Source organism: Saccopteryx bilineata, chromosome 5, assembly GCF_036850765.1.
Source record: "Saccopteryx bilineata isolate mSacBil1 chromosome 5, mSacBil1_pri_phased_curated, whole genome shotgun sequence".
Lineage (NCBI taxonomy): Eukaryota > Metazoa > Chordata > Mammalia > Chiroptera > Emballonuridae > Saccopteryx > Saccopteryx bilineata.
The window spans coordinates 193,637,530-193,658,039 of record NC_089494.1 but is presented as its reverse complement, the minus strand read 5'-3'; the positions used below and the strand labels follow the sequence as shown (position 1 = coordinate 193,658,039).

At 42.5% G+C, this 20,510-nt stretch overlaps 1 protein-coding gene across 9 annotated transcripts in view; it reads right to left on the bottom strand.

The window, feature by feature from the left end:
- Window positions 1–1,072: 1,072 nt before the first annotated feature.
- FAM13A (family with sequence similarity 13 member A) overlaps window positions 1,073–20,510 on the bottom strand; it is a 315,289-nt gene continuing 295,851 nt past the window's right edge. For 5 of the 9 annotated variants that reach the window (XM_066279165.1, XM_066279168.1, XM_066279169.1 and 2 more), the window contains 5 exons: window positions 15,562–15,657; window positions 13,949–14,032; window positions 6,223–6,419; window positions 5,532–5,633; window positions 1,074–3,416 (listed from right to left, as the gene is read on the bottom strand). In XM_066279165.1, the coding sequence (XP_066135262.1) occupies window positions 3,290–3,416; window positions 5,532–5,633; window positions 6,223–6,419; window positions 13,949–14,032; window positions 15,562–15,657 (606 nt within the window). In that variant the 3' untranslated portion in view covers window positions 1,074–3,289. Of the gene's footprint in view, window positions 3,417–5,531; window positions 5,634–6,222; window positions 6,420–13,948; window positions 14,033–15,561; window positions 15,658–20,510 lie in introns of all 9 variants that reach the window. The other 4 variants (XM_066279160.1, XM_066279161.1, XM_066279163.1 and 1 more) reach the window with 2 other exon arrangements.

Below are 20,510 nucleotides of genomic sequence, written 5' to 3'. Positions count from 1 at the left end.
GTTCTAGATACTGGGTCCAATTCTGTCTATTGAGAACTAGGCAGCCCCTGAAAGAACCAGATTAATTGGCAGCGTGACCACCCCTGATTCTGATAATAAATTTAAATATTCACCTTATAAGGAATTCCAAGCTGAACCACACTAACAAATGCTTAGTCCAAAGGGGCTCCAAGATTGCTGGCCCCAGGGCATCTTAGTGCCACGTTTAGGACACAAGCCAGCCCCGAGGCATTTGTCCTAGGCTAGAAGTGCCGTAGCTGGGCTCAGATACACCCGGCCACTGTGCAATGCTGCATCAGAATGAGGAAAAGCAAAAGTCACACCAAGGTTACAGACAGAGATCCCACTGCTCCCTGCCTTGGCAATACTAATCTTGACTGCAAACTGGCAACCAAAGGCAAGGGAATCTAATTTGATTTGGTCTTTCATGGAAATTCTCCCTGAATCAAAGATCACAGACTGGGCCAGCTTTCTTCTAACAGCTCAAGACAAACTTGGGCTGTCTTGAAAACTTCTAAGCAAACCCTTCAAATTAAACCTGGCACATATAGACTAAAAAGTGAAATCTGAACTGATTCAAAGATGAAATGCAGTGATGATTCCATCCTTCATATAAACATCTATACTTCAATGTTTATTCCAGGCTAAGCACAATAAAAGCCAATGCTTATGAAAATGACAAGCCTCTTCTATCTCTAATTCTTACCATTATACAACCAAGTCTGTGCATGCTTTACCTGTACTTCTTGTTATTAAGTCACCCTGACATTTATTTTTCTGGCATGCAGTAATAAACAGACACGCATTCTCAAGAGAACACAAGAGAACAAAGAAACAAAACAGTCCAGAGTGTTCTGTATAAAGCCAATTAAGATGCCGCCTCCGGAGCCCTGAGACCCGGGGCTGCAGAAACGGTTGCCGTGGAAACAAATTTGCCTCAGCGTTTCTGGCAGCTCTGGCTAGTGACTAACACATCTTCAGAGAGGATTTGGTGTAAACAGCCCCCACCTTTTTTTCTGAGTGACATTCTATGAGGTATATAGATATTAGGAATTCTATAGAAAAACACGACATTCCACGCCCAATTTATTTTGTTATAAGTTGTTTTCTTTATTCAATCATACAAATTTGAATGCGGTTTCCTGAATAAATCATTTACTTAATTTACCGTTGGCAGAAACAACAGATTTCAAAAACACTTAGAAGCTTTTTATTTACATAGCTTTTCCTCTTTTTAAATTCTGTAGCACGCAATTATTTTCAAAACAATAGTTTTAAACAGATGTGCTTTAAGAGTTAAACTGGTAATGATTTCATTTATATTATAGCTTAAGAGAATAATTACTTACAAAGGATAGACTAGCCATGTATTTGTTTTAAAAAATACAATTTTTGGTCATGTGAATGATTCATGTTCAGATTTCAAAAATAGAGAACGTCCTAAAGTGCATCATTTTACTTATAATATAACTCCTTGAAGTTACAGCAATCTGCAATGTAAACAATAGAGCAAAGAATACTAAACTATATTTTCATATACATTTAAATTTGTAGGATTAGGTACCATCTTTAAGTGTGTGGATTAAACCAGGCCACATCCAATACACTGCTCGTGCTTCTATATAAACATTTTCAGGAGCCAACTTAAAGGTGTTCTTTTTCACCCATTCCGGATAAACAATTTTCAACCGACAGTGCTGCCCCCTTACTTCAGCAATGAAAAGTGCTGTTATAATCCAATCTGACCAGTGTCTTGAGAATCCATATTTTTTTAAACTGACAACTGGTCAGTAGAGTTTTACATTCCCTTTCTTTTCTTCTTCTTATAAAGAACAGAACACAAATAGTGCCCTTGAAGAAGGCAAAACACAGAGGTGGCGTTCGGTGGTCCTGCTGAACACTGTCTTCAAAAGGCACCACTGAAGGTCCTCCTCCTAGCCCGGCCACCAGGGGCCGCTGTGCAGACACCTGCTCGCCTCTTGGAGCACAAAAGCAGACCTAGGATGGACAGGCAGAAACAGAACCCACTTTCCCCGTGCAGACATGAAAGGTTAGAAAGTAACAACATTGACGAGATGATTTGGTGTTGTAAATTCCCTGGTCCCTCCAACATGTCTAATATAGACAGTTTTGTGACACAGTCTTTGAAAAAACTACAATCGCAATTGGTTACACACCATTATTTGCTCTCTTTATATACAATCTTGAAAACAGTGTATATTTTCTGCCTTGGGCTGAGCTCCAAGGGCTACATTTACCCCTCAGGGAATTTTAGTGAAGGCTGACTTAAAAAACAAACCAACAACTCTGGTAAGTTCTCAGGTGGCTGAGAATACAGGTGCTCTCCTCTCTCTCTCTGATGATGGATCTTCTACACTTCAGCTAAGAATCTGGCAAGGCCCTTTGCATATGGCTGTTGCCAAAAAAAAACAAAAACAAAAACCAAAAAACCCGACCCCCAAGCAGGTTACTGCAGCATGCTGACCTCACTTAGTGTCTGAAAAATCTGAGACTGCGAAGTACAGTCAACGCTCACCCTGTTCCCTGATTTAAAAATCAGCATTAGTATAGCTCCTACTATAGTCCCTCTGTCCTGTGCAGATGATCCAGTCCTACAGGGATCACGAGTCTTTGTCAGCTGAGGAATTCTAGAAGAAACACACGGTCAAACAGATGTTTGCCCTGCCGTCCTGGGCAGACACAGCTTCCATCTACCCCCGGGCTGACGGGGAAACAATTCACACGAGTAGGGAGAGTGCAGCTCTGTGGAAATGTCACAGGAATGGCTGAGGCAGCAAACAGGTCTCCCATGCATGTTCCCATGTTACAGAGTCCAAAGAGAACAGGGACCTGCACAGCAAGTTTGCTCACGAAGTCCCGAGCTGATTTTCATCCCAGTTAGACTGAGAATGGTCTCCTGTTCCCAGTTACCCACGGAAGACAGTGAATATTCTCTGTAGATCAGTGTGTCTCATGTAGTGACTCATCACTGCTAGTGTTGGCAAAGCTTCCACTACCATGCCTGTGTGTGCTCATGAGCACAGGAATCTTCGTGACTTTCCCTTACAAAATCCCTAAGTCAGGACCAGGTGCGTTCTGCCACGGAGGTGGTTTCTAAGGCAGGCAATGGAAACCAGAGCTGATCCCAAAAGGCCTGGAGGTAGAAGGGCTACATGCTTTGCAGGTCCAGCTCTGAGGCTGCCTTACAGTTTCTGCAGAGCTGCTATTTACTGGGGAGGCACACTCACCACACCTGGCTGGCCCGTCTGCTGGAGCCAGGGCTGCCCCATTACAAGCACTTGGAATCAGCGTCTCTCTTACTGATGAGCACCTCCAAGAGCCTTAGTTTTGCCTTTATATGCTTATATTCACTGTACTCTTCGGCCATAGGAGCGCGGTCTTCCTTCTGGACATTTCTAAGGGAAACAAAGGGAAAGGGGACTGAGGATCCACTTGTCTCCCTGTTCAGCAGGTGAATTATCAGCATTGGAAACTTTGCAGTTTATCAAACCGTGGACTCAATGTGGCCAGGTGTCACCTGGTATCAAGCCTGGAGCTAAGTCTAGACAAGCAGTAAAGGGCAGCTTCCCTGGAAGGCCCCATGTGGCTGAGTTTTTATAGTAAATCTGGCATCTTATAGAATCATATGAAGGACTAAGAAATGCAGAAATTTCCTCTCTCTGCAGCTGGTGTGTATGAATTCACATTCAGGGCTTCATACACTGAAATCCTTTATTTATACCTAATGCTTTTTCACTTTTATATATTTCATTTAATGTACCACTACGTTTCTAATTAGCAATTGGTACATCTATAATTAACAGGTTTTTAAAGAAATATATAGTTAATACTTCTTCTTATAAAGTTAGTCTTGGAATTTAACAATTGAGTCATATAATACTAACTAGACTTTACAGTTTACTGAGCAATTTTATATACATTCTTTTCATATGCACAAGCATTAACCGAGAGCTTACTACAGGTTAAGCACTATGCTAAGTGGATCTGTCTTCATGATGTAACATAACCCACAGGGCAGAATCACTGCTGGTCCTGTCACCCACGCTCCACACCGGCTGACAGCAGCCGGGAATTGGTCCCACTACAAAGCCACTGCGTGGTCATTGCTGGTGCCGTCCTATTTCTCATTTCACTTTGAAATGCGCGTGTCAGACATTCAAATGCCAGGCTCCCTTTTCTCCTTATTAAAGAACAAATATGGGAAAGCCAAGAAAATGGGCCTTATTTTATTTTGTTAAAAGAACTAAAACTTACTTATACCTGTTCTGCCTTGATCAAGGAAATGATTCTAGATGGCTTTTTTGGCACAGGGCAGTGGGTGGAGCCCCAGCCGTGCCCTCTGAGGGGCTTCACTCTCCTCAGATGCAAAACGATGGAACCAGATTTTGTAATACCTGAAGTTTCTTAGAATTCTAGGCTCCTATAATGAGTATGACTATAATTATATAGAAAAAAAGGTAAACAGACAAACCAAAAATATACCTAGAAAAAAGACTGGAATGAAATACATCAAAATACTAGTACTACTAGTTTGTCTTTGGGTATCAGTATTATTTTGGGGTATGGTTTCTTTTATCTGCTTACCTATATTTCCTAAATATCCTGCACCACACGGACAAGAAAAGTGCAAATATTTAGGTATCAAATTCATAAATCTTAAGAAAGTCATTACAAGACAAATCCAAATCAGAGATCCTAAAAATAAATTTATAGAATAGAAATAAATGGGAATATAGCACATTCTAAATGCCAAAGTTAATTTTTATGGTCTTTTTATTTCCCAACATTTCTGAGAAGTAGGAAGGGGACTTAATGAGAAACTATATTTACAATGTTTAGATAATTTGGATTAAAATAACATCCATTCAAAATGATAAACCTTAACTCCACTGTAAGAGATGCAAATTTATTCCCTGTTCTGTGCTCGTCTCCCGCTGAGGCTGAGTCAGACATTCTGTGCAGACACTTGCAAACGGGCAAGGCTGCTCCCTCTTGTGACGTTATATAAGGATTTCATTATTCCTTCAAACCCACCGGAGAAAAGCACCCTCTCAATCAGGTGGATTTACTGCTGCTTGTATATTTTTCAAACTTAACAACTATATCTTTGCTCTTAAAATGTGCTTTAAAAACAACAAGATTTAGAGTCTTCCTTTCCTTATTTCTCTTCCTAGTTTCTTGAGTCAAAAAACAAATCAGTGCTATAGACTGGAAACTCAGCTTCAAGCTGCTCCGTTTAGATTAGAATTTGATGTGACAGGTTAGTTTAATAAATGCTAGCTCACGCTGCATCAGTCTTGGACACTACCCAGGATGCACTTCTTCCTGAAGGACCACTCAGACCTCCCCACCTCACAGTGCACAGTGCACACACCCCCGACTGGGCTGCAGGGAGGGGGCGGAGCGGTTCGCACCTGGGTGGTATCACTCGGATGCGACAGAAAAAAGGATGTGTGTGCGTGTGGGGGTCGGGGTGGGGGGCGGAGCGGGAAGGAAAACACGTGGACTACCTTCCATTTTGTCTGAAGAAATTGTCTTCAAAATCACGAAGTTTCTTTCGAATCCTTTTCTTTTCTTCTCTCATTTCCTGAAAGTGTTCCAAGAGTTCTGGTCTATGAGGGCAAAAGCATTTCAAGAAAATTGAGTTAAATCTGAATAGTCATAAATGTCATGAATGTGCAACTCGATAGGGGTTGTGGACCCAGTGGGGGGGGGCACATAAATACAAAAACTGTGGAGGGCACTGAGCGTCAGCAGAAAGGAATTGTTTTCTATCCCCTGGAACACTGACGCCTATGGGGCTGGGCTCCCACGAGGTTCCTGCTACCTATGAATTCCAAGGGCTCATGAAATCCCATGTGCTTTGTCACATTTTGATTTGAAAGAAAGAGATGACATCTATGCTCAGTGAGTGTTGAATGATGAGCCAGGGAGTACAGAAAGAACTACACAATGCCATTTATAGAGACCATCTGATTGTTTAAGTGAGCTCTCAGATTCTCCCACAGATAACAAAGGATAAGGCATATAAAAAAACTGAGCCAGAAGTTAAAAAAAAAATCATTGTTTTATTCACATAGACGCACCCCAGGTAAGGCTACTACTGTGTTTTGTCAACCTATGTAAGTACAAAGACGAAAATAGCATTTAGAAAAGTTATTTTCACCCAAATATATTAACACCATCATGAAAATGACTTACATTGAAGCAGCATGCAGATTTGAGAGCCCTGTGTCCTGGCTGCATTTTGATGGTATTTTATCATCCATCGGGGAAATAAACCCATCAGCGTCATCTTCACACTGGTCGGGAAAGCAACGGGCACTGAAATCGGTTTTCAGAGGGACCGCCAAGTCTGGCTTTGTGTTTCCATTGTCTTCCGAACCCTCCTCTTCTTCCTGGAGACACACAGCAACCCAGCCAAAGTCTGATTGCTTTTCCTGGTACTCTCTCATTACAAGTATATGTACACAGTAAAGAACACAAACTAAACACAGCCACTCAACAGGGGGAAAAAACTATAAAAAATTAGTGTAGACCACGAGTAACATCTGTTAAGGTATGAAGGCACAACCATTATAATGAAGCAAAAGAATCTAAAAGTTACAGCTGTGACGATACTGTACAAAACCCACCACCAGCAGTCCGGGTTTTCAGAATCCCATTACTTGCATATCTCAGAAAATATTTGTTATTAAGCTATGGACATTCTCAGATATCAAACAATTCAGTCTTTCTATTTAAGAATTGAGATTATTAAATATAAAGTATTTTGTGGTCGCCTGATACACAAAATCTTAGGAAACGTTTCAGAGGACTAAAAAAATTTATCTTCCCATAACCGTAACCATAAAACTAAGTTTTTTCAAGGAAATTTCAAGGTCCATGACTGTATTTTCTGGCATCCAAGATTCTAAGAAAAGTAGCACATTCTCTGTCTTTATAATAATGCAATGAAGTCAAATTAGTATTTCTTAGTTTTCATTTTTTTTTTTTGTATTTTTCCAAAGCTGGAAACAGGGAGAGACAGTCAGACAGACTCCCGCATGCGCCCGACCGGGATCCACCCGGCACGCCCACCAGGGGCGACGCTCTGCCCACCAGGGGGCGATGCTCTGCCCCTCCGGGGTGTCGCTCTATTGCGACCAGAGCCACTCTAGCACCTGGGGCAGAAGCCAAGGAGCCATCCCCAGCGCCCGGGCCATCTTTGCTCCAATGGAGCCTCGGCTGCGGGAGGGGAAGAGAGAGACAGAGAGGAAGGAGAGGGGGAGGGGTGGAGAAGCAGATGGGCGTTTCTCCTGTATGCCCTGGCCAGGAATCGAACCCGGGACCCCTTGCATGCCAGGCCGACGCTCTACCACTGAGCCAACCCGCCAGGGCTTAGTTTTCATTTTTAAAGCTATATAGATCTAGCCTGACCAGGTGGTGGCGTAGCGGATAGAGTGTTAGACTGGGACGCGGAGGACCCACGTTCAAAACCCTGAGGTCACTGGCTTAAGCACAGGCTCATCTCGTTTGAGCAACGCTCAGCAGCTTGAGCCCAAGGTCGCTGGCTTGAGCAAGGGGTCACTTGGTCAGCTGTAACTCCCCGGTCAAGGCACAACTAAGGTGCCACAACAAAGAACAGATGCTTCTCATCTCTCTTCTTTCCTGTCTGTCTGTCCCTATTTGTCCCTCTCTCTGTCTCTGTCACACACACACACACACAAAAAGCTATATAAATCTAAGGAAGAAATAATATCAGAGTCTGAAAGATTTTAAAATATTTTTAATTAAAAGAATTTTCTTCAATTACAGTTTACATTCAGTGTTATCTTGTATTAGTTTCAGGTGTACAGCATAGTGTAAGAAAGATCTTAAAAAGTAGTGATTTAGGCCCTGGCCGGTTGGCTCAGCAGTAGAGCGTCGGCCTGGCGTGCAGGAGTCCCGGGTTTGATTCCCAGCCAGAGCACACAGGAGAAGTGCCCATTTGCTTCTCCACCCCTTCCCCTCTCCTTCCTCTCTGTCTCTCTCTTCCCCTCCCGCAGCCGAGGCTCCATTGGAGCAAAACATGGCCCGGGCGCTGGGGATGGCTCTGTGGCCTCTGCCTCAGGCACTAGAATGGCTCTGGAAGCAACAGAGCGACGCCCCAGAGCGGCAGAGCATCGCCCCCTGGTGGGCATGCCGGATGGATCCCGGTAGGGTGCATGCAGGAGTCTGTCTGACTGCCTCCCAGTTTCCAGCTTTGGAAAAATGGAAAAAAAAAAAAAGAAAAAAAAAAAGTAGTTATTTACTGCCAAAAATATACAGTCAGACTAGGAGAGAATATCCTAATATCTTGAAAAATGAAAAAAATTGATTGGCAGTACAGCTACTTGAACAACAGGAAGTACATCATCAGTTGTTCTAGTTAAACAAAGTGGCTTTGCCCGGGCTGAGTAGCTCAGTTACACCTGGCTGGGTAGCTCCTCATACACCAGGGTTGTAGGCTCGAACCCCGGTCAGGAACATACAAAAGTCAACCAATGAATGCATACATAAGTACAACAACAAATCGACATTTTTCTCTCTCTCTCTTTCTCCCTAAAAACTAATCAATAAGTTAAAAAAATTTAAACAGAGACAAAAACCAAGTGGCTTCAGTGCCAGTGCAGCAAATGAATCTTAGTAGGTGATCAAAGTACAAGTATGTGCACTCACTGCCTGTAGTGGATACTTTCTTACCATAGGCTTGGTGTGTTTATAATGGTGACTCTGAAGAGAAATACTGTGAATCGACAAACAGGCAAACAAACAATAAAGTGGGGCTGTCACATAAGCACAATGAAAGTACTGTTATGATGGCAACATTGGCAAAAATTAAGTGGCTTTTCCAGATTCTCTCTGGAGTAACTTCAGATCTTTAATCTCTTTGCTTCATCCATGGAAGTATTAAGTGTTTAAGATGTAAATTATTAAAAAACATTTTTAGGCCCTGGCCGGATGGCTCAGCGGTAGAGCGTCGGCCTGGCATGCGGGGGACCCGGGTTCGATTCCTGGCCAGGGCACATAGGAGAAGCGCCTGTTTGCTTCTCCACCCCACTCCCTCCTTCCTCTCTGTCTCTCTCTTCCCCTCCCGCAGCCAAAGCTCCATTGGAGCAAAGATGGCCCGGGCGCTGGGGATGGCTCCTTGGCCTCTGCCCCAGGCACTAGAGTGGCTCTGGTCGCGAAAGAGCGATGCCCCGGAGGGGCAGAGCATCACCCCCTGGTGGGCAGAGCTTCGCCCCTGGTGGGCGTGCCGGGTGAATCCCGGTCGGGCGCATGCGGGAGTCTGTCTGACTGTCTCTCCCCGTTTCCAGCTTCAGAAAAATACAAAAAAAAACCCCAAAAAACATTTTTAAATTAACAGAGTAAAAGTGACTTTTAAATTAGTAACTTAAAGTTTCTTTTTTGTAAGAGAAAGCAACAATTCCCACCTATGTAGTTTTTCTAAGATTTAACTGAGATAGTCTGTCAAGTTCCTGATAAGGAACCCCTGGCTCACAGGAAGCAAAACTCAAACTCCCCCCCCCCCACCTGTCCTGGATGAGGAAGAGCAGGAACCGCCTGGCTGACTCTAACCTCCACAGAGGCAGGGACGGGACCTGTCTGGACACTGCTGTCCCACAGCTTGGCCAATGCCTACATATAGTAGGTGCTCAATACATGTCTATTAAACAGTCTAGTAATTCAGTTTTAAAAGAGAAATACAAACAACTATTTAGAGAGTTTTAAAGCCCAAGACACACAAGAAATGAAGTCAGGCGTGTGGGCCTTATCAGTTATATCCTGAGGTTCTGAGAGAACTGAAAAATGTAAGAATGTGTTTTGCACATGTGAGAACTCAATGTTTTTTGAGATGAAGCTAAACAAAAAAAAACTACTTTCAGTAAGCTGTAAAAATCATAAGAAAAAAGAAAAATAGCAAAATGGATCTTTAAATTCTAAGACCATTAAGTGGTTGTGAATGTTGGGTAGATTCTAGAAAGAATCAATACATAGACAATGTATGCGCAATTGATGAAAAAACAGTGATCAACAGAGAATAGCACTGGCTCCTTAAAAACAAATCATGAAAACTAACCATCTTTCTTTGTTTAATAAATAGGGTTAGTGTAATATCTGGATTTCAATAAAGAATGAGGCGAGGCCCTGGCCGGTTGGCTCAGTGGTAGAGCGTCGGCCTGGCATGCGGGGGACCCGGGTTTGATTCCCGGCCAGGGCACACAGGAGAAGTGCCCATTTGCTTCTCTACTCCCCCCCCCTCCTTCCTCTCTGTCTCTCTCTTCCCCTCCCACAGCCGAGGCTCCATTGGAGCAAAGATGGCCCGGGCGCTGGGGATGGCTCCTTGGCCTCTGCCCCAGGCGCTAGAGTGGCTCTGGTCTCGGCAGGGCGACGCCCCGGAAGGGCAGAGCATTGCCCCCTGGTGGGCAGAGCGTCGCCCCCTGGTGGGCGTGCTGGGTGGATCCCGGTCGGGCGCCTGCGGGAGTCTGTCTGACTGTCTCTCCCGGTTTCTAGCTTCAGAAAAGTGCAAAAAAAAAAAAAAAAAAAAAGAATGAGGCGAGCTGATCTGAAGAAAGCTGGTCTTGTGAAAATCTGTGCAGAGTGATGATGCGGTGGTGATGTGATTCTGGACAAAAGCCTATAGCAGGCTCTGCCTGACTCTGTCTTACTCAATATTTATCAATCACCCGGATAAAGACACAAAAGGCATATTTACAAAATGTGTAGGCAATACAAAGTGGGTGGGATATCTGGTAGGTTGGAATACAAAATCTAGATTCACTCTGTTTCATAAGGCTGGAACAGAAGCACGAAAAGTAACTGGAAAAATTCAAGACTCTGTAACTAGTTATGGACAAAAAAGTGGATGTACAGACAATAAGCAATCCATGGGAAAGTATAGATTAACAGTGAGATAAGGCCACAATCACTACTTCTCCATTGGGATGATTTTGCCCCTTAGAGAACCTTTGGAAATGCCCGGAGACATTTTTGGTGGTCACAACTGGGGAGGTCGTATCACTAAGGCCTCTAGTGAGTAGAGACCGGCACCTCATGACAAAGAGTTATCTGGTCCAAAATACTGTACAGTGCTGAAGTTGAGACATCCTGCTATAGAAAGACTAAGATACACTCACAGCACAGTGACAGTCAGGTAGCCAGCGGCTTACAGAACTGAAGAGCCTTAGTCATGCAGATTGAAGTCAGGACTAGTCCTTATTCCTCTGCCTTGCTGGTTCAACCATATCTACAGTAGTGTCCAGCGTATAGTTCTGAGCATCAGTGCTTAAGAAGGATACAGATAAATTGGTCTGTACATACAGAGCAGAGCCACTAGACTGCTGGACAGTCTGGAACCCACATCATATGAGCAACAGGAAGGACTTGGAGAAGAACTTTACACAGAGTGTGGGTGGGAGTGGGCAGGGCAGGTGACTGTAAATATCAAAAGTGTTCTCATGATAGAATCACTGTGCTTACTCCATGTCGTTCCAAAGGCAAAGCTAACCTTATTAAGTAGACAGTAATACATTACTATTAAACTATGCATATAATTTTAATTGTGTTCATTAATTATAACATTTTATATTTTTCAAACTGATACATTCTAAAGTTATATATTTTATAATTTAAAGAATAATTATAAAACAATAGAAGTGTTAGCTATTATTGATGTTTTGCCTAATAATGAGAGAGCTTACTCTCCCCGTTGCTGTGAACTTGTCAAGCTTAATGATGGAATCGCTCTTAGGGATAGTGCCTCTTTTCTGTCTGTGAAGTTTCTGAGGGCATTTTTATGTTGGATGGGAGGACTGACTGGATGGCCCGGAGGATGCCGGGCTGGAGATTCAGGGACTCAGACTTGAACTGTCTCTATTTCATACACGGCTGCTTCCCTTCCAGAAACATTTAAAACTAGAGCTGGTTTTAAAAAAAAAATTTAGCTAGAGTGGCTCTGGTCGCAAAAGTGCGACGCCCCCTGGTGGGCAGAGCATCGCCCCTGGTGGGCGTGCCGGGTGGATCCCGGTCGGGCGCATGTGGGAGTCTGTCTGACTGTCTCTCCCCGTTTCCAGCTTCAAAAAAAAAAAAAAAAAAAAAAAAAAAAAATTAAATAAAATCTTCTTGTCTGCAAACATACCAAATTCTAAATTGTATAAGAATTGCCAAGAATCAGTACACTCCAAATACATGCTAATAAGCCTGGCCAATTGGAACAAAATGAACTAAAAGTGCTATTTACAAAAGCAATGTAATCATTGCAAAGTTCTCTGAAATTCTGACAACTATGTGGGCCAGTAAAGGAGCCGTGGCCAATATATACTTGTGAGAAAAAATAAACTAAGCTAACTGATAAGATTTGGAAGAATGTCCTCTCTTAAAAAGAGCATCATTCGTATGCCCAGCATTTGCTTAATGAGGCAATTATTGTCATATTTTGAATGTGTTAAAGAACACATTTTAATCTAGTAACAGTTCTATTATATGATTCTAAGAGAAATATATTAATTTCATACATACAATTATCCACATTTCTTCATTTTTACAGTGATTTGATTCTTGTGTGAAGTTAATTACCAGCTAGACAATATGTGTCTTCTTTCATCAAGTCCTATTGTCATAAAATAGCGCTAACTTAAAGATACAATATAGCATAGTCATCTAAATTTCACATTTAGAGCACTTTCATAAAACAAATTATATTTAAAATAATATGAATAGTAAGCACAATCATTACCTAATACTTTAGAATTAGGTATATGAAGCATTTAAGACCCTTAAGAGGTAAGAACAGGAATACTATAAATAAAGGAGAAGCCTGTGCAGTTTCTCGTGCCTTACCTCAGTTACAATGTTGAGAATTAGGCCAAAAAAATGGACTTATTTTCAACTGGTGTTCCTTGGTGGGAATGAGGTCCCCATAGTCTGAAATACTCATTCTTAACTCCAGTAAATAAAGGACCGCTCCAGGCTTGGAATTGTCACAGAACTAGGACAAGTGAGGCTCTTAAAACTCACTTCTGCTTTGGGTTTTACTCCCCCTTCCAACGAAAACAATCACTGATTTAAAAAGAAAAAAATGACACTGACTTCTCATCTCTAGAGCCCTGCATAAGGCTGTCCAGCTTGTTCCATTGTCTAGAAACACAACCAGGAAGGAGGCTGATCCAGGCCAGCTAGGTCCGTACAGAGACACAACTGTGGGCACAGATGTTGCCTCCCAGTCTAGCAAAAGGAGGCAGTGAGGACAGAGGTGATTTGTATAAAATCTGTAATTACTTGGGAAATAAGTCTGAGCATATATTCTAATGACTGCCGGTCATAGCACTACATTCACAGACCAAGAAGAGATTTATAAAATTAGTCCTGAGGACAAAATGTGCTGGGGGGAAGGTTAGAGGAAGGAAAAGGGGGTGAAGATGAACCACTGAATCTCTCAAAGGCAACTTGGTATATTTGTCTATAAAATAAAAAATTTTTTATTGTGTTCTATACATATTGCTTTTGTTAATTCTGGTTTTTTAATAAACTTAGCAAATCACAATTTTTAAAAAAAGTTATGCAATGAGATAATGTAACAAAATTTGGAAGTACAAAAAAACTGTTCTTCAAATTGTGTGTGTGTGTATGTGTGTGGAACCCAAACAAAAAAAAAACTGTGAAAACCAAACAAAGAAATCATCCCTGAAAACAAACAACAGCAAACAAAACATCTACAAAAAGCGGGAGAGTGAAATGAAACTAAGGAAACCGATTAATGTGCACTACAAATAAAAGAGGATTGTTCAAAGTTAGTTATGTGCAGATTTTTAGGGAATGCTGCAAGAAGCCACCACCAGAGGGCCCCATCACAGCCCCTTCGATTCCCGGGATAAAGAGAGGGAACTGAGGCAGATTTAGCAAGGGGTTAGGAGCAGGAGGTCTTCACCTTTATCTCCTTAAAGAAGGAAGCAGTCTCACCCTCGATAATTGGCTGCAGCAAAGGGCTTCTCCGCTTGCTGGAGGGGGAACCCTGCGACAGGCGACAGGCGTTAACGAGGAGGTGACATTGTGAACCCCTTCCCCTCTCCTACCAGCTCCTTACCTCCTCTGCCTCACCAGGACTTATTACTGCCTTTTAATAATACACTCTAACCCCTCCCCACTAAACATGCTCAGGAAACCCAGCAACAACCAAAGTTCTTTGCAAGTTGCTTCTTCACTTCAAAGGCTTGCTCCTCCCCCGCCCCAAACCCAGGAGTTCACAGGAGAGCAAGAACAGCACCCAAGCTCATTAACCAGACACCTCCTCCCCACCCTCTTCCCTCCCCAATCACTGTCACTACCAGAACACCTGAACTGTAAGAAGCTTTATAGGAAAGTCAGTTCATCAAGTGAAACAAAGCTTCTCCGACTTCCCCGTTGTCCCTTCACCCCATTTACGGACACTAAGGGTTCCTGAGGAATGAAAATGATTTCTTAGATTTAATCCTTGTATTGGTTAGTTATTAATTTACTCTGCAGAGAATTCCTAGAAAAGGAGCTTTCCTCAAACACAGCTGCCTGACTCTCTGGACGGGACGACCACAGCCCAGCCCATTCGCAGGAACAAGCACTCCGTGAAGGGACAGATAAAGACCGTAGCTCAGGCCTACATATAAACACGGAGATTTAAAGCAGGAATAGAAGAGCAGCCGCTAAGGTGAAGGTGCATTTCAGCAACAACCTAAGGGGGCTGTGTCCGCTCACTAAAAAGCCTGAAGCCAGCAGAGGGAGTCTTCAGGTCTCTGGAGAGGAGACAGAGGAGACAGAGGGGACGTGTCCCCAGAGGTGGAGGGGGAGTCCCCCGGCACCCACCAGAGGTGGAAAAGCCGACACCGAGACTGCGGTGAGGGGCTGGGGAGCAGGTGGCCACTCCTGAAAGACTTTCCCAAGCTGAGGGCAAGCTGCTGCTCCTTCCTCTTGACAAAGTCAAAACGCAGAGGCCCAAAGCAGCTAAAAAGTCCAAGGACGGTGGCCTCTGAGAGCACCTTCAGATCTTGGGCCACCCTGCCTGCCACGTCACACTTGTCTATATCCTCCAGAAAGAGAAGCTCTACCTCCAGAGCTCGCCAGGGGATTTCTCCGAGGGTGGGAATCCCAAGGGGCTTACCCTCTTGAGGGGGAGAGAAGGCTATTCACAGGGGGCCCTTGGGACCAGAGGCGCTCTATGGAGTGATCAGGCCTGGACACAGCACAGCCTGTCCCCGTGGTGCTCTGTCTCTGAGGAAAGGGGGTGGGGTGGAGTCTGCTCAGCTCAATGTCAGGTGGATGTATATGGCCAAAGCATGACTCTCAAAAGAAAAAAAAATTCTATCAGCTTCAGGGTTGCTCACTTTTTGATAAATGTAGCCTCAGAAGTCTGATACATTCTTTATTCCTCAAGCTTATGGGCCATAAATATTACTGGCATGTTCAACTATATATTAAAGCCTATTCCTTAATGAGAAGCAGGTTGGTGCCGTATTAATATCCAGGGTCCATTCAACTAGGTAATCAACAACAGAGAGGTGGTGAACTCACAATGATGGGTATGGTGTTGGCTCGGGACAGGATCTGTTTGACCAGCCGGTACCTGTCATATAGTGGCTTCATAACCTGACGTTCATTCTTGGTTACCTGAAATGCAAGAACAAGAGAGCTAAGAAGCCTGCTCCTGGTGGTCAGGCTACCAGTTGTCCCAGCATGCTCTGGGCCTAGAGAAAGTATGGATGATTCAAATGTAGTCTCACTATTCTCACAAAATTTATTTAAACTGATAACATGATTCAGTCGATGCTTAAAATATCTACTTTAGCTGTAGGTCACTTCGGAAATCACTCCGTTAGCAGTATTGCTTTTCCTATATCAAAATTATGATCATTATTAGTTTCCCTATTTAAAACTTCTCAAGCTTCAGAGGTCCCAGACAATTTATTGGGCTCTAAGTCCAGGGAAGAAGAAAACATGCATTTGTATTACAATAAGTACCATGTAGTTTTGCAATAAAAAATTTTTTTACATGTCTTTCTCCCTGATGAAATTGTTTTGTTTTTAAGGAAAAGATCTGGCAAATGGGGGATTCAAGAAACACCTGCTGATATAATACACGGATTGATTCATCTATGCATACCTAAAATCTGACACAGCGCTCAGATATGCCGAAAGGCCTGAGGCTTAAGGCAGTTGGGAGGAATCAAGCCCGACTCCCTGGTATAGTATTTGCTGTAGTATTTAAAGCTCTTCATCATCTGCTGCTTCTCCTCTTCCCATAATACCGTAAGTCCCAGAGATAGACTAGTTCTTTCTGCCCTGGAATGGCTTCGGTTTGGCAAATTCCAGATCAAGAGCAACCTTCCCTGTGCAACCTTTTCCCAACATCTCCCATTCTGGAGGACTTGCTCATTCTGTCCTTTGCGTCACCTACAGCAACCTGTGTATATCATGTAATTTCATATATGCTTTGCTGTAGACTGAATGTTTGTCTCACCCCAAATTCATATATTGAAATCTAATTCCCAATGCAATGGTATTTGGTGGTGGGGCCCTTGAGAGGTGATTAGATCATGAAGGTCGGATCCCATGAATGGGATTAGTATCCTTATAAAAGAAACCCCTAGGCCTAGTGCCTCCTTGCCCCCTTTTGTCATGTGGGGACAGCAAGGCAGCCCTCTATGAACTCAGAAGGGGGCTCTCATCAGTTACTGAATCTGTTCAGACACCGAAATGGCTGGCACTTTGATCTTGGACTTCCCAGGCTCCAGAACTGTGAGAAATAAATTTCTATTGTGTATAAGCCCACATGTTCTATGGTGTGCTAACAGCCCCAGTGGATGATGCTTTTTTATACTCTATAGCAGGGGTCTCAAACTCGCGGCCCGCCGAACAATTTTGTGCGGCCCGCAGACTAATCCACGAAGTTCAAAATATTTTGGATAAAATTAAGTAAGCCTAGGGGCCTACTTGTATTTTTCATTTCTCTAGCATCCTAGCTAGATATTAGCTTAGTTAACAGCAGTTGTGATGCGAACTACAGTTTCTGGTCGTTTTGTGACACTGAGTAAACTGCATGTACGATTGTGCTTGTTGTACTGATTTTTTTTTTGTTTTCAACTGCAGTGAGAAAAGTGTTGCTTAACAGTTGCCTTTTGTAGACCTAGTGCGGCCCGCCGAACGGCTGTGATCTTGCTCTGCGGCCCACATGCTGAGTTGAGTTTGAGACCCCTGCTCTATAGTAACTAACTGTTGACTTATCTGTCTCCCCAAAGACTATAAAACCTTTGAGAGCAGGAGTTTGTGTTTTTGTATCCCTGGCAGCTATTTCAGTGCCTGACATAATGGAAACAGAAATATCTGCAAAATGAATGAACAAATAATTGTATGCTCAATTCACAGGTATGCATGCATTTCCCATTTACTTAAATGGTGAATGACATGAGTATCTTCGTTTTAAGATTTCTATTTGTCTTCTGCATTTTATTTCCCTTGCATTCATAAGAGTTACAGAGGTAACAAAGGGCAAGTTGTAGGAGCTTTGATCATTTCTTTTATGGGTCTTTTGGGCTTTCAGCTTTGAAGACAACTCTGAATTATGCATAAATAAATTATCCTTTGTTGCCTTTCTTATTTGCCTTTCTCAAAGTGATTAACAGTAATTGAACTTTGGATAAACTTCACAAGCTAGGACTGAACCCTGCCAGTATGCAATAACATTTGATGGATTTATTTTCTATCATCAGCAATAATAACAATCAATTATTTCTATATCTTCCTATTATCACAATATTAAATGGAGGATGGCATCTTCCTGCTTCTACCATATCAAAAGGAGTTTTAAAATTGCTATATTATTTTTAAAAAAACTGTCAAAAGTAGATAGAACTTGGAAATTATTTTATACAAAAACACCAGAGAATCAAACCACAGGTTTTACTACTATAGACCTACCACAATGGAGTAAACAGAAAGACAGTCTAGCATCAGTGAGGATGATGGACAACTGGAATCTTTCACTACTGGAAAGGGTGGAACACTTTGGAAAACTATTCAACAGTATCTAATAAAACTGCAGATATGATTCAATTCCATTCAAAGTAGCACTAACCAACTGAGCTAACCAGCCAGGGTGAATTGCTCATGCTTTAAATGAATGACCCTCAGAAATTATTCACCTATAAATGATCTGATATAATTCAGTTTTTGACTATGGAGAGTTGAAAATCTTAACTCCAGCCAAGTTAATGTTCGCATTGGTAAAAACATCTAAAACCAAAAATATCAATGATCTTTAAGTTTGAGGTGTGGAAAGTATTAATACTACTATACTTGAATTACACCTGAATCATTTTCATAATGTATATCTGAAGCCAAAGGATTGTTCATACTAAAAGTTAACACAGCTTTCTCCCATCACATGTAATTGTCAGTGCTGGATTTGTGCGCAGAGCCAAAAGCTAACCATTAGTTAAATAAACAAAGCAGGGCCTTGGCTGAACTGTTAAGAAAGGGCAGGCTGACGTTCAGTGGACCATGGGAAACTGGAGGTTGACACTTTTATTCTTGAGTCATAAGTCATCAAGGATTCCGCTACTAACCAAGAATCGGCATTTGAATGAGTGGATGGGTACCTCTGAGTCCTACAACTGCTAGCAGGAATAGACAAATGAGATGGATTCTCATAACTGTTGCGTTCTTGGCCCATGGATTGGAAAATGGCAACTCTCTATTTGTCATTATCAGGTAGAGAAGTAGTAGGCTGACTGTGATCAGATAATTCCAAATAATTAACCAAAAAAAGATTATTTATATATGGCTTTAGAATTTGCATTTAAATTTGATAATATGTTTAGTGTCATGCTGGTTCCCAAGGTTTTAAAATATAAGGTTAAAATATACTGACAAGGAAAAGACTCAAGAACCCAGAAGCTCTGAGCAAGCAACTCATTCTCTCTTCTCTACACTGTCATCAAGCAGTGGCCTACAAAGAAGGCCATACAGAAACTTGGCTATCTGCTGTGCTTCTCTCTGTGACATCATCTTCTGATGAGATGCTTACACATTGAAAGGCCACACTTTAATAATAATTAGTAGGGAATATGTACCAGTATATAAACGAGTGTGTTTTTGTTTTTGATCCACATCAGTCTGTAGAATGTCCCACTAAAGTGAACATCCTTCTTAAAAATGTACAGAATTGGCAGACAATTGTTTTGGCCTGTCATTTGGAGTTAATGTCCCTTTAAATCAGAATGTGCAGATTCAGCAAAACCCCATGAACTATGAGCACCTGCTTCTCTAAATACCTGGGCTTTGGAATGATAGTTTAGTGCTGGAAGTACATGTACTCTTCTTTTAGGAAGAGTACATGTACTTCCAGCCCAAATGTTATTTACAGTCCAGGGTCAATGGCAACACCACGGATCTGAGAATGAAAAGCTAAGTCTGACTTTCAGATTGGCTAGCTATCAAAGGGACTTTCCTCTTCTTTGGTCAGAGCATGGTGTACTAGAGAGAGGCAGAGATCCTGACCTGGGACCAGAAATAAATGATATTCAGACTTCCCAGAGCATTTGTTCCCTGCCCCATAAGATGTGAGAATCTGACCCAAAGAGGTGTTCTTCCTTCTTCATCAGAAAGAATGATGAAAGAAAAGGAAATAAAAAGACAAGGCCAAAAATCAGCATTTCATATTCCTAATTATAAGAGTACTAAAAATTTGTGTTCTTTCTCCCAATTTAATCTCTAAAGAAGTAGGCCACAGAGAGGAGAACATGCAATTGTAACAGAAGTGAAAAAATATCATATATTTGGCAATTCCCTCTTCCCCCATCAAAGCCACTTGACCCAACTTCCTCAGTGCCAGACACCCTACAGGTAAATGTGTGTGCCTATAATGTCATTTAGCCTCCAAGACAACCTGGAACAGACATACACTACACCGACAAAGCCCCTGCAAAGTTACCTAAGTAGTCCACAGTCACAGAGCTAGTCTCAGCAGGGCTGGGCTCAGAACCTAGCTCTGCTTCCTGCCTGCACACTGCTACGTTCCAGGCAGAATGAGAGTCTATGCCCAACTCAGAGCAATGAATATCCCAGCCCACACCCCCTGGACTGGCTTCAGGTTAAGTCTAGAATGCAGCTGAGAGATCATCGGGCCTCGGGCAAGAAAGTCTTTAAAGGAGTCTATCAATGTTATAACATGAATCCATACAATGTAAAGACCCACCCTCTTCACCTAAGGACTGACTGTCTGGTGGCCATGAGGAGATACTTAAAGGCACTGAGCCCACCCTCAGAAGTTCAATTCAAACTCTACATACTCCAGTTCTGAATACTCCAGTAGAGAAGGACGAAATTTCACAATATATTGAACTCCAGTGCATTTACTATTTGGTTCAATGCCTATAAAAATCCAAAAACAAAACTTGGCTTGTGGGAGTGTGGGGCTTGGCCTGAAACAGGACCATTATTGCAGAGTGCCAGTACTTTTCCAC